Below are 11,944 nucleotides of genomic sequence, written 5' to 3'. Positions count from 1 at the left end.
GTAGATGTCGTAGGCAACGATATGGGGTTTTTGATTACTGGTGATAGATGACTCGAACTAGCAGAAGCCCCTCGCTCTTGGGGGTAATCTCATCTCTAAAAATATTGCACGTGACTCTCGGCCTCAATAAAATTTCAAATTCCGTCACACGCGAACTTTGGACTCCCGAGCGGTCACCTCCGTCACCACCACCTTTGTTCACAGTCCTCGTCTTCGTCCGTCGCCAAACACCAACATGGACTTTTCGAACTTCAATCCCGCCGAGCAAGCTCATATGACCAAGGTCATTGAGAAGAGGCAGGTTCGTTCTCCCGATTACTATCCTTTGTTCGCTTTTCATTTTCGGTCAGATGCAAGACTTCCTCCGAATGTATTCAAATCTCGTTGAAAAGTGCTTCAACACGTGTTGTAATGATTTCTCATCCAAGGCGCTGTCATCTAAAGAGGTTTTTCGCAATGTACTTACACTTAACGCGACTGTTTTGATCCATTTATATTAGGAAACTTGTATCATGAACTGTACGGAGAAATTCATCAAACACTCCGAGCGCGTTGGAGCCCGTTTTGCTGAAGCTAATGAGGGTACGTTACGACTTGTATCATCTGAATTCAGCGCTCATGTATTATCCTGACAGAGGCTATGAGCGCACAAAATCGTTGATAACCTTTCGCATCTACCCAGCCCCCACTCTGCAAGGTTCATATACTACCTTACGCTTAATATATGCTCGACCGAAGGTCGACGTTAGACTGCTTTGGGATTATTTTATGAGCCAACTTGGTTTCCAGAGGATTGATCACCGACGAGGGATGTCTAGATTACTTGGTCACACCTGCGCTTGGAGAATTCAATTGTCAACACCCTGAAAACTTCATGCGTCAAAAGAAGAAGCTTTACGACACCGCATTGTATACGTATGATCTCTCTACCGATACTCGATACGCAGCAATACCCGTTTCTCATATGCCTTCCCCCAGTCACATGGTAGGTACAAGCGTTCATGAGCATATGTTCATTCACTGTAAAACTGGCCGTCGCCATCTGGGGAGCGAATTGTTTAAAATCGAATTTTAGCCACGTTCTTGCAGACGCATAACGACGAATTTCGATTGGGTCTCTTCTTGCGATCTCCACGTGCCGAAACATCGTTCTTTGATTCTCGAACCTGATTCCGGCGGATGGATCTATGGAAGCCGATAAATACAAAACTTTCTAAACCCCTATCATCCCTAACCCATCGACTGAGATTATGGAATACTTTTCTTTCGCTCGTATCCTTCATTTCCGGTTTGCACAAACCTCCAGCAACTATTGAACATCGTGTTAACTATTGCGTAACCTGACTCCAGTCGCGTACCGACTTTTGATCTGATGACTGAAGATGCACTCACTCTTAATCGCAACAGAAACATTTCCATTTGCTCGCTACGCCGTTACTTTAGTCTACGAACCGCAATTCAAGAACTATGACCGGAATGTCGGAGTTGGACAAGTGTATGATTCACAGGGAACATTCAATATTCTAATGGAAGTCCGGCTTTTGCATTGACTCTTAACAGGATCTGATAAAAATACAGTCAGACGGCCAAAATGAATACCTAAAGGCGCGACGAAAAGGACATTTTGCGAGCAGTTTGGTGTAGGCTGGGTCAAGATCTTTCCCACAAGATAAGTTCTGTTGAAATGGATGCAGCTTCATCCGACCAGCCTCTGATCCCTGCACAGCGTCGCATCCTTCCCTCATTTCTCTGCCTTTGTAGCGAAAACATGCTCATATGACTTGTAATCGATCTAGGCCCAGCCCATTCAGCGATTTATTGGGAAAGCGCAAAATACTTCTACTTCCTCAGATGAATGTCAAGTTATATCCGACAAGTACGTGGACTGCAATATATATTCAAAGAGATGGGTGGCGGTTGTTTATACTTAGCGTTAACTCGTAACGAGATTAGGTCTGATTAGGTTTATTCACTTATGTAGCAGAGCGCTTTCTTTCCAAGTTAGTTTACGGTGCCGACTCTTCGATTTCGCCGATAAATCCTTTCAACCAAGTGGTCGAAAAGTTTGACTCTTTTAACTGTTCAGACTTTGAAGGAGTGAGTGCAGCTCCATTTAACCAATCCAGTCCGATTGGGCCTGCAGGCCTTCTACTGGCCTTCTGGCTGATTTCTTATTCTTATTTCGACACCTTCTAGTTGTCGAAGCATTTACCTGGATGCTGTATCCCGCGGCGTATCGACCTATTAGTTTTCAGTGTCTATGCTTTCCCAGCGACCTGGTTTGTCCACCAATAATAATGTTCATGTTCGCCAATTCCCTGTATTGATACCGTCCATTGCCAGCTGGCAATATTCCCAGCAGGTGCATTCCATCTCCCATTCACTTTCGTCCAGTCCGCCAATATTCTTATCGAAAGCATACACAGTCTCTATTTTTGTGTGCTGAGCCATGCAATTATTTATTCAGCGCAAAGGCATCTTCCACTCACATAATTACTAGGTAGACCACATCCGGGAGGTCGCTACTGAACAGGGCCATTTATGATCCATTGAACAAGCAATTAACAGGCTTTAACAGGCCGATAAAGGCATCCCATCCTTCCGCCTCGCCGATCGTGTTTCAGGACCCGCGTTCCGTCCCGTCCCTTGGCCCGAAAAGCCTCTTGGCGCTCAGCTGTGCTTAACCCATCTTCAGCCATGTGCAATAAATGCCTGGCTTTCCAGACTTCCAAAAGGAAGATATGAGTTGTTGATTGATGATTTTGCAATTTTCCGGGTTTGCGCCACGAACACCCTTATATGGTAACATTTTGCGGTTTTGGGATATGTTTGTCGGTGTCTGTAGCGGTTATTAGGTGTAGGTGCAACAATGGTGCGAGACGGAATTTGGAAGAGATAGGGATGGAAAGGGTGCTTTGGTGTTTTCTTTTTTTTAAAAAAAAGTGAGGTGGTGTACAGGGGTTTTTGTGGTTTTTTGCGGATAGCAGTTTGTGTTCCCTTCTCATGCTGCTCACAGGGCCACAAGCTATCCAGAAATCTCCGGGAGCTTGGAGATTTTGAATATAATTACTAAGGTAGATTAGATGAGTGACCTATTTCATTTCATCCCTTCCCTTCCGGTATATTAAATAAAAACAATTTAAAAGGGAAATAGGTTCAAACGAGGTGAAAGGAAATTACTGACAGGTACCAGATTACTCTATCTCAGCAATTAAACGTACCGACTCCTGAGTGTGACTATGAGTAGAACGAGTCGGCGTACGGTACGCTCGCTTTTCGGTGTGCATAGCTGTACGGCGGCGGAGGGAAAAGAAGACGCTTTTGCTTCTTATGTATCTTCGGAGAGCTGGAGGCACCGAAGCTTTACATGCAGGTTCGCCTGAGCGCCGAGAGATGTGTGCGGGACGCCACCGCCCGGTCGGGGAGTCGAATGATGGATATCATTATCACTATCATTATCGCTGTCCCCGTCTGTGAGCAATGTGCAGCTTGCTGTTATCATTGTTAGGAGTGTGTTATGGGATATGCAACACGGATGCGGTGTATCGTGCATGCATCATACATCATACATGCCAGACTCCAGAGTTTGAAGATGGTGCTTCCCTGATACTCCCCGTGAGCGTGGTACTGCAGTGCAAGTTTAAAAACGTACAAGGTGAGGTCACAAGGGTAAGGGTGAGATTGGTGTAAGCCCAATGGCCGCAACGGGCATGAAACGGCAACCCTCCATCAAGTGAGATGACAGGATGCCTTATAATAATACCTCTGGATGGACTGGATCGCCATTAAAATAGGATTTTTCCTTGGTGGCATAGTCCATACGTATCTGATGAAACAATCACTCACGGTGCTCTTTTGGATGCACCGGGCCTGATATAACCAGGATATTCTCAGTGAGGACTAGCGTTGGGATCAGAAGAAGTTGCTTCGTTTCTCGATACAGGTATCATTTGAACTTTTTTGATGAAACCAGTGCACCGTGAGTCTAAATTCGTCCTAGCTCTGAGTTGAGCAGAGACCGAGGTAGCAAATGAGAATTGGCTGAGAATTAGCTGTTATCAATAGGAATGTTTATGTATCAAAGCCCAAAGAATGTACGAACAACAAACGGTATTTACATAGATGAAATCAAAAACGATGGTCAAATGTAATAATAGATACTTCTCCTACATCATGCAACAGCTTGGAAAAAAAGAAACGACCCCCACGATCGATGCTGATGATTGTTCGGAAACCCGAGAAACGCAACGGGGGTTTGCCCAATTCTGTCCATCCACCCATCCACCCGGCCCCCTAAGGCAAGGTAACCAACAAGTGGCAGTTTATTTTCTGTAGCGCTCGCCATTCTCGTCATAGCCAATCTCCCTGTCGATGGTGATCTTGACACCGGCGTTGTGGGAGTCGGAGCGGGCGAGGCCCTTGACGGCGTCCTCGTGGACGCTGCTCTTGGTATCGCCGTCTGCGCTGGGCCAGTCGCCCTCGGGCTTGGAGCGGAGGTCGTCGAGGGTGTAGGTGTGCGGGGTGTGGGTGCTGATGTGGGTGGCGTTGTTGCCGGACCTGCCAGAGATGACATGGGTGGTGCGAGAAGAGGTGGCGCCGGTTGATGCGGAGAGGGCGAAGGAGCCTCCGTGGTCGAGGGTTCCGCGGACGGAAAGGATGATACGGAGGGTCATGGAAGTGGTAAGGACGGCGGCCATGGATGTGACGATGGTTTTGATGGGGTCAGCCTCGTCGTCGGGGGTGATGATGAACCAGAAAAGAACGTTTGCCATGTTGACGATCCAGATAGCCTGAGAGAAAAAGATGAGGATTTGAGAGAGATGGAATGGAAGATTGAGCTTACGCCGTAGAGGTTAAGACCATCACGGAGCATGAGCTTCCAGGCGCCGAGGGGGCGCTGTTTGAGAGAGTTGATTGAGCGCATGAGAGCCAAAGCGAGCTATTTTGCAAAAGATGAGAAATTGAAACGGATAGCAAAGGGAAAGACGTACGGAAACAGTGTAAAGGAGGGTGGGGCCGACCCAGTAAATACCGACCCAGTTGTGTTTGGGGCCAGCAATGCAACCCTGACCCTCGAGAAGAGGCACGGCTGGATGGGGTGGTGTGAGCGAAAAAGGGGTAGTAAAAAAAAATTGCAAACGATACGGACATCGATAGAAACCACAAGCGATTGCTGTCACGACAACCTGGATGAAGAAGAGAACACCCATAAGGATGAGGACCATGCGATTCTTGTCGTAGATGGCGTGGATTCGGATGACATGGACGGCTGTTGGTGAGGGGGTGAGTAAAAAGAGGTAAAAGAGAAAAGAGAAGAAAAATACCAGAGTTGGCAGCGAGGAGAACGGCGGTGGCGATGGGCTCAAAGAGATAAAACTTTTCGCAAGACTAGACGAGTTGTGAGTGTGGGTGAATGGTAGATAAAAAAGCGTGCATACCGAGACAGGCCACTTTGTGTCGAAAAAGGCGACGGCTGATCGAGCGAGTGAGCACCTGACCGTCCAGCAGCAACCAAAGCAGACACTCACAGACGATGATGAACTCTACGGGCATCCAAATACGCAGAAAGTGGAAGAGAATCTTGAGCGTCGGCCATCCGGGAGTCTTCCAGAGACGCCAGGTACGGGGGGAGAGAACGAGAGAGTCCCAGGCGGCGACGGTGAGAGTGCACACAAGAAAGTACTTGTGGGCGCTCAGATGTGGGGAGAGGTTGAGCTCGTTGGGGAGCTGGATGGTGGCCATCGGGGGCAAGGAAGGGACGGTAAGAAATCCATCTCGGCTTAGCGCTCTTATATGTCCCATGATTGATCCAACTGCCCCCGTTATTCCCATCACTCTTTTTTCATCCCCCATGTCCTCATCCGCCGAGCCTTCCCCCACCGCCTCCTCAGAGCAGTCTGACCAGCGGAATCCCACTACTTCCAGCAATCTCTATCTGTATGTCTTGTTGTTCTTCTCAATGTCTACCTACTGACCCCTTACACAGTGTCACCTTTCTCGCCACCCTTTTTCTCCTCCTTTTCGTATCATGCGCCATTGTCATGCGCTCCTACGTTCTTCGTCGTCGTTTCCAGCGAGAACAGGATGACCAGCTTGCTGCAGGTCGCTTCCTCGCCCCACGCACTCAGGGTTCAAAGCGCAAGCGTTTTGGCGCAAAACCCAGGCTCTTTGATACGTGGCTCGCCGATGGAGGTGTCACCTGGGATCACATCAAGGTCCCTCTTATCCATTCCATCGCTCATATCTGTGCTCACTATTTCCCCACAGCCCATCTCAGCTCAGCCCGTCTTTGTCAAGCGTAGGTACAGAGACGGTCGCGTCCCCAAGGATGGCGTCGTCATATCGGGTGCGCCCCAGCAGCCACCTACTATAGTCCAACCCCCTGCTCCCCGACCAACTGCCATCCGTCGTTTCTTTTCTCGTACCCGCCCCACATATCCTGTATCTCAGGAGACAGACGACACAGAGGCCCTCGTCGATGCCGAGGCCATCGCCACCACTACCGATATACCTAATCCAGCTATAACTTACAAAGTCCGCGTCGAAATGCTTCAAGTCTCCGTCCTCATTGCCATGCCCTGTCAGAATCGCTCAATCAAAAAGGGCAAGGCTTTGGATCCCATCACAAATGACATTGAAACAGAAGACGAAGACGATGATGAAGATGCCCCGCTGCCAAACCTCGTCTTCGGTGTCACCAGAGTCAACTACCGCCAGCCAAAGTCCCAAAAAACTACCGACACCAATAATACATCACAGCAAAAACCACAAATGCCAATCGTGCCAGAAGAAGAGCTCTGAGGGCACCGCCATATTTTTCTTGATACCCCTGTGTACTTTACAATTCATGAAACCTACGAAATACGAACATCGACGACGCATCCAACACTGCTTTTTCGCGCCACACACCCCCACCCCTTCAATCACCCCTACTTGATAGGCCTATTTTTATCCCCCCGTTTGACGAGCTATTCTCTGCTATTGTATTTTTTCACCACACCGCACAACTATTACGGCTCTGGTTAATTGAGTTGGAAACCCGTCGGTGTTCTAGCCACGTAATGCGGTGATTTGAAATATAATGCATCCCGTACGTTATGCGCTTGGGTTTGGCGGGCTAGTGTGTCTTTGTGCAGTACGGGCGGCTATGTAGTGGGCAATTCAAACCTCAATCCGCACCCGCCCTTGTTTTCTTTTTTAGGCAGAGCGGCGGATGGTCGGATAAGCGACGCCACTGTATTATATGCATGGCGGTTCATGATGTGCATGCTCTGCTGGCAAATTGGATTTCACGAGGCATTTATGGGTGTCACTTGGTCATCTCAGGAGAACTATCTTGTCTCTCAACTCTTTCCTGTCGTCTTTTTTCGGGGGCTGCTGAGGGTTGGTTGTCTTGCCGCTGGTTATCTACGCACTTGGGAACCTTTTTCATGCTTGACATGCAACCACCCTCTTTCGTCGTAGGCTTGTAGCCACGCCACCAAATTCTCGCTGGTCTACAATTCAATCTGTCGACTGGCAAGGCCTCTTTTTTGCCCTCGGTCAATTTCAAATGTCCCCTCTGTGCTTGGCTACCGTCTCCGGCACCTCCGCCCTCACGACCACCCAACAACGATGTCATTCGTATTCATACTCTGGATAACTTTTCATTTTTCCTTCCTTTTTGCACTTGGTTTTTATGGGGAAACCGTGTACTTGTATGTACTCTTAATACTTTAAAGCTGCTTTTGTCTTCCTTTTTTTTTCCCTCCATGCTGTGCATTTTGTGCAGTTGCTGTCGTTTGTGTACTATAGTTTAAACAATGTTTCTCTCTCTCAAGTTTTTTAAAATGGTATACCGTAATGCAGGTGTCGGTGTATGTGTACTTTAAATCGAGTTACAATAAAATCTGCGCAATTTCGATCTGAAGGATATATCTGTGAATAAATCTGTTGGGAAATGATGTCAGCGAGCAGTCATAAGTATAACTACATAGCATAGCCGGTGTGGGTTCCCTTGATCTTCTTTCTTTTACTGATTTCCTCGACTATGGCGGCGTGCTTGAGATTTACGCGGAGGGTGAGCATCAAACCGACTCGGTTCTTCGCGTTATTCGTGTTATTTAGATAATTGGACTCTTTGCTAGGTCTGGAAATCATTCGTTGAGAATAAGGGTAATGTCTCGACGCGACTTTGCATTTCTAGGTGTTGATTTCTGATTTCACCCATGTTATCTAGGTCATGATGCGCAGTGCTTTCCTAATGTGCTTGGTGTTTACCTCTGCTATTATCGAGGGATAGTAGTTGATATATAGCGTGTTATAGCTGCAGATTCATAGGGCGGTGCCTGGTGAAGTCGAGGTGTCGTTGAAAGTTGAGCAGTACAATCGTACGTCGCTTTTCTTCAACACGCAACTTATTTAACACTGCAAAAACCAACTTTCTTTTCTACCCAGTGAATAGAGTCGGGGTGCGTGTTTTTGCTTTCCAGTGTATCGGGAATTCTAACCTGCGAATCGTTTGTAGACAGGTACATACAACTCCCTCCTCCTCGGAAATAACCTTGCTGAACGGCCCCCTGCCCACCTTTTAATCCTTCGATTGATGTTGATGCAATGTACATAGTGCACGGCGGGCTGGTGCTGTCACTCACCGACACGCTTGGCTCGCTGGCTGTCGCGAGTAAGGGGCACTATATGACGGGCGTCTCGACGGACATTGGCACGTCCTTCGTGCGGCCCGCCGGGAGAGTCGGGGATGTGCTGCATGCTAAAGCGGTGTTGACTGGTATCGGTGCGTATGTCTTGCGGATGACTTGGACGTTAATATAAATGTGGATTTGACTAGGCAAGCAGCTTGCGTATACGCGCGTGGACTTTACGAATCCTGCGGGCGAGCTGGTGGCTTATGGGTGTAAGTGACTTGATGTCTGTCATTTATGGGTGGATGGATTGTGATTTCCGCTTGTAGACCATACGAAATACGTTGGCAAATCGTCTTCGCATGAAGTGCGTCATTCCTTGCTGATCCCCTGACTATATTAACTGGGAATACAGGCGAACGTCAAGTTCAGCGAAGACGGGGAGAGCGTGATTGAAGGCGTAGACAAGGAGTAGAAAGGTGTATCATGTATTTAGTAGGCCGTATAAAGTTGTGTGTATAAGGCTATAGTAGCCGTGAGCCGGAGTGAATAGGCGTGAGTGACTTTGACTTTGACTTTGCCTCTGCACACAACCATGGACGCCGACGAGCTCTCTGCGCTGCCCCCAGAGGGCTCTTGGAAGCGCTCGACAAGGATACGCACGACGTCCCTCAACCCCCGCTACGCCTACACCAATCCAAGCCCCGCCACGACGCGCGCAGAGTCGCCCTTCAGGCCCCCATACACAAGCCCTGATATGTGCGCTCCATATACTGTCTCTACACTGTACTGTACGCTGATCTACGAACTAGAACACACTCGGATGTGCCTACCATCCTCGCCCCGACGCCCCGCCGCCACCTCCTCGAGAGCTCCGCCAGCCAGCATTGGCTCAACACGCCCCCGCTGTCCCCGCTCACCTCCGCCCGCGCGCTCTCCCCGCAGAGCACAACCTCCACCGCGTTTCCCTTCCCATTCCCACCGAGCGCCTCGTCATCGGCACACAATACGAATAACAGCAGCGTGCGGCGGCGCATCTCGGCGTCGACGCACCGGCGCAGCTTCAGCGCGCTGTTCGAGCATGACATCAAGGCGGGCGGGGCGTCTGGGCCTGTGTCGCCTGGTGGGAGGGCGGTAGGCAGCACCACTTCCACACACACGCACACGCACAAGGGCCACGAGCCAGACGAGCGCGCGATGGGCAGGCGGTGGATCAGGTGGATGCACAAGCGTGGACTCAAAGCGTGGGTCGTGCCTGCCGTCCTCGCCACCTCGCTGCTGGTAAAGCTGGCCATTGGTCTGGGGTCGTATTCCGGTAAGTCGCTCCCTTCCTAGCACTGCGTTGTTCTGTTGGGGGGAGGGTGTAGACGTGTAAATGCGTGCGTTTGTGCTAAATCGATCCTTTGCTGTTCTTGTTAGGCCAGGGTACGCCGCCTATGTACGGCGACTATGAGGCGCAGAGGCATTGGATGGAGTTGACGGTCCATCTCCCGATGAAGCAGTGGTATACCTACGATCTGCCGTACTGGGGCTTGGACTATCCCCCCTTGACCGCTTATGTTTCCTGGATATGCGGGATTGTGTATGTTCTCCTTCTGTAATTCATTTCTCAACATTAACCTGGCTTTTCTCATCTCTCAAGTGCACACTGGATCAACCCTGCATGGGTGGCGTTGGACAAGTCTCGTGGGATCGAGAGTGCGGAAAGTAAAGTGTTTATGCGGATGAGTGTGTTGGTGACAGATACGCTGGTTTATCTCCCGGCTTTGTTGATGTTCTGTCGGATATGGCATGGAAGCCGCTCGAAACGAACCCAAGTATGCTTTTCTCTTGCATTTGCGATGCAGCAGAATCGCTCAATATTTTCTGTAGGAGCTTGCGCTCTTGACACTGATTCTACAACCTGCCCTGCTGTTAATTGACTTTGGCCATTTCCAGTATAATGCCGTCATGCTTGGTATGTCACCTTTCCCTGGACATTTGATTCTGGATTAACGACGTAATGGTCAAGGTTTTACATTACTTGCGATGAACTTTTTCGCGACTGGTCAGGATCTTTTGGGCGCGTTCTTCTTTGTCCTCAGTCTGGGGTTCAAGCAAATGGCTTTGTATTATGCCCCTGCAATTGGATCATATCTAATCGCAAAGTGTTTGTATCTCGGTCCTACGGAAGGGTAAGCTTGTTTGAACATGAGGCTTTTACAGCTGAGCCAACTATCTCAATAGGTCTAGACTGTTCGTGCGCCTGGCAGCTGTGACTGCTGGTACCTTCATAGTTCTCTTCTTACCTTGGCTACCACCCTTTGCACCATTCACCGCCATCGCTCAACCCATAAAGCGTATTTTCCCATTTGCGCGTGGTCTGTTTGAGGACAAGGTGGCAAACTTTTGGTGTGCTTCAAATGTTGTGTTCAAGTGGAAGGCATGGGCATCCGCAAGTGCGCTTGTCAAACTCTCGACGCTGCTTACAGCTGTTGGATTTTTGCCTGGGGTGGTGGGATTGATTAGATCTGGGTTCAAAATGCAATCTTTGACGAAGAACAAGGAACCCACGCCGTTCCTACCGCTGCTGCCCTATGCGCTTCTTACTTCGTCCATGTCGTTCTTCCTGTTTTCGTTCCAGGTACATGAAAAAACGATCTTGTTGCCCTTGATGCCGATCACGCTTCTGCTGTCTGGGTCTCCTATCGACTCTGCTGTGTATTCATGGGGTGCATTGGTGAATAATGTGGCTGTCTTCAGGTATGTGATGCTCTTCCCCTGTTGGGTGTTTGCCTGATTGGTTTTGGAATAGCATGTGGCCGCTGCTAAAAAGAGATGGACTGGGAGTCCAATATCTCGCTATGTTGTTGTTGTGGAATAGACTGATTGGATATAACCCTATACGAATACCCCCCAAATCGTTTATTCAACTGTTTTCTTTGGTATGCCGTCTCTCCTTGGTGCAAAGTGTTGTATAATTAACGAGTGCTCCAGGCTGTGTACGGCGCAGCAATTGCTTTGCATGTATTGGAGTTGACGATCTCTCCACCTTTGAGATACCCAGATATATACCCGGTACTGAATGTGCTGATCAGCACGCCTGTGTTTTTCCTGACGTGGTTGTGGAGTATCAAGTGCGGGGTGGAGGTTGGATGGGCGGTGGGGGGACTGGGCAAGGCGGGGCCGGCTCGGCAGGCGGGGGATGCCGGTGGGGGTGAGGGAGTTGGAGTTTCTGGGGTTGACAGGAGGAACCGCGTAGTCAGTCTGGCAGAGCGGCCGTCAGTTGAGACTTAGAGAAATCATTTAATATTCTGTATTTATTCGCAAAGCACGTGCTGAAC

General features: G+C 49.2%; 5 protein-coding genes across 5 annotated transcripts; 4 read left to right on the top strand and 1 right to left on the bottom strand.

The window, feature by feature from the left end:
• Positions 1-235: 235 nt before the first annotated feature.
• JR316_0007046 (protein transporter tim9) lies at positions 236-661 on the top strand (the record flags this gene model as incomplete). Its single annotated transcript, XM_047892789.1, has 4 exons — positions 236-301; positions 351-446; positions 501-582; positions 636-661. The coding sequence occupies 4 exons, from the start codon at positions 236-238 to the stop codon at positions 659-661; spliced, it is 270 nt and encodes an 89-aa protein (XP_047748071.1).
• Positions 662-4,322: 3,661 nt separating this feature from the next.
• Positions 4,323-5,742, bottom strand: JR316_0007045 (uncharacterized protein; the record flags this gene model as incomplete). The annotated part of the gene is made up of 7 exons (XM_047892788.1): positions 4,323-4,790; positions 4,844-4,939; positions 4,992-5,089; positions 5,150-5,269; positions 5,325-5,388; positions 5,439-5,473; positions 5,529-5,742. The coding sequence occupies 7 exons, from the start codon at positions 5,740-5,742 to the stop codon at positions 4,323-4,325; spliced, it is 1,095 nt and encodes a 364-aa protein (XP_047748070.1).
• Positions 5,743-5,851: 109 nt separating this feature from the next.
• On the top strand, positions 5,852-6,801 carry JR316_0007044 (uncharacterized protein; the record flags this gene model as incomplete). Its single annotated transcript, XM_047892787.1, has 3 exons — positions 5,852-5,937; positions 5,987-6,215; positions 6,268-6,801. The coding sequence occupies 3 exons, from the start codon at positions 5,852-5,854 to the stop codon at positions 6,799-6,801; spliced, it is 849 nt and encodes a 282-aa protein (XP_047748069.1).
• Positions 6,802-8,029: 1,228 nt separating this feature from the next.
• Positions 8,030-9,096, top strand: JR316_0007043 (Putative esterase C31F10.02; the record flags this gene model as incomplete). The annotated part of the gene is made up of 6 exons (XM_047892786.1): positions 8,030-8,059; positions 8,306-8,369; positions 8,606-8,773; positions 8,828-8,893; positions 8,951-8,988; positions 9,037-9,096. The coding sequence occupies 6 exons, from the start codon at positions 8,030-8,032 to the stop codon at positions 9,094-9,096; spliced, it is 426 nt and encodes a 141-aa protein (XP_047748068.1).
• Positions 9,097-9,216: 120 nt separating this feature from the next.
• Positions 9,217-11,897, top strand: JR316_0007042 (Dolichyl pyrophosphate Man9GlcNAc2 alpha-1,3-glucosyltransferase; the record flags this gene model as incomplete). The annotated part of the gene is made up of 9 exons (XM_047892785.1): positions 9,217-9,380; positions 9,434-9,936; positions 10,041-10,203; positions 10,264-10,438; positions 10,494-10,578; positions 10,633-10,795; positions 10,848-11,363; positions 11,416-11,545; positions 11,598-11,897. 9 exons carry the CDS (start codon positions 9,217-9,219, stop codon positions 11,895-11,897), a joined length of 2,199 nt encoding a protein of 732 aa, XP_047748067.1.
• Positions 11,898-11,944: the final 47 nt, after the last annotated feature.

The sequence above is a fragment of the Psilocybe cubensis genome, chromosome 6 (assembly GCF_017499595.1).
Source record: "Psilocybe cubensis strain MGC-MH-2018 chromosome 6, whole genome shotgun sequence".
NCBI classification, from domain to species: domain Eukaryota; kingdom Fungi; phylum Basidiomycota; class Agaricomycetes; order Agaricales; family Agrocybaceae; genus Psilocybe; species Psilocybe cubensis.
The sequence above is the reverse complement of the archived record's forward strand: the minus strand, read 5'-3'. Positions and strand labels throughout refer to the sequence as shown.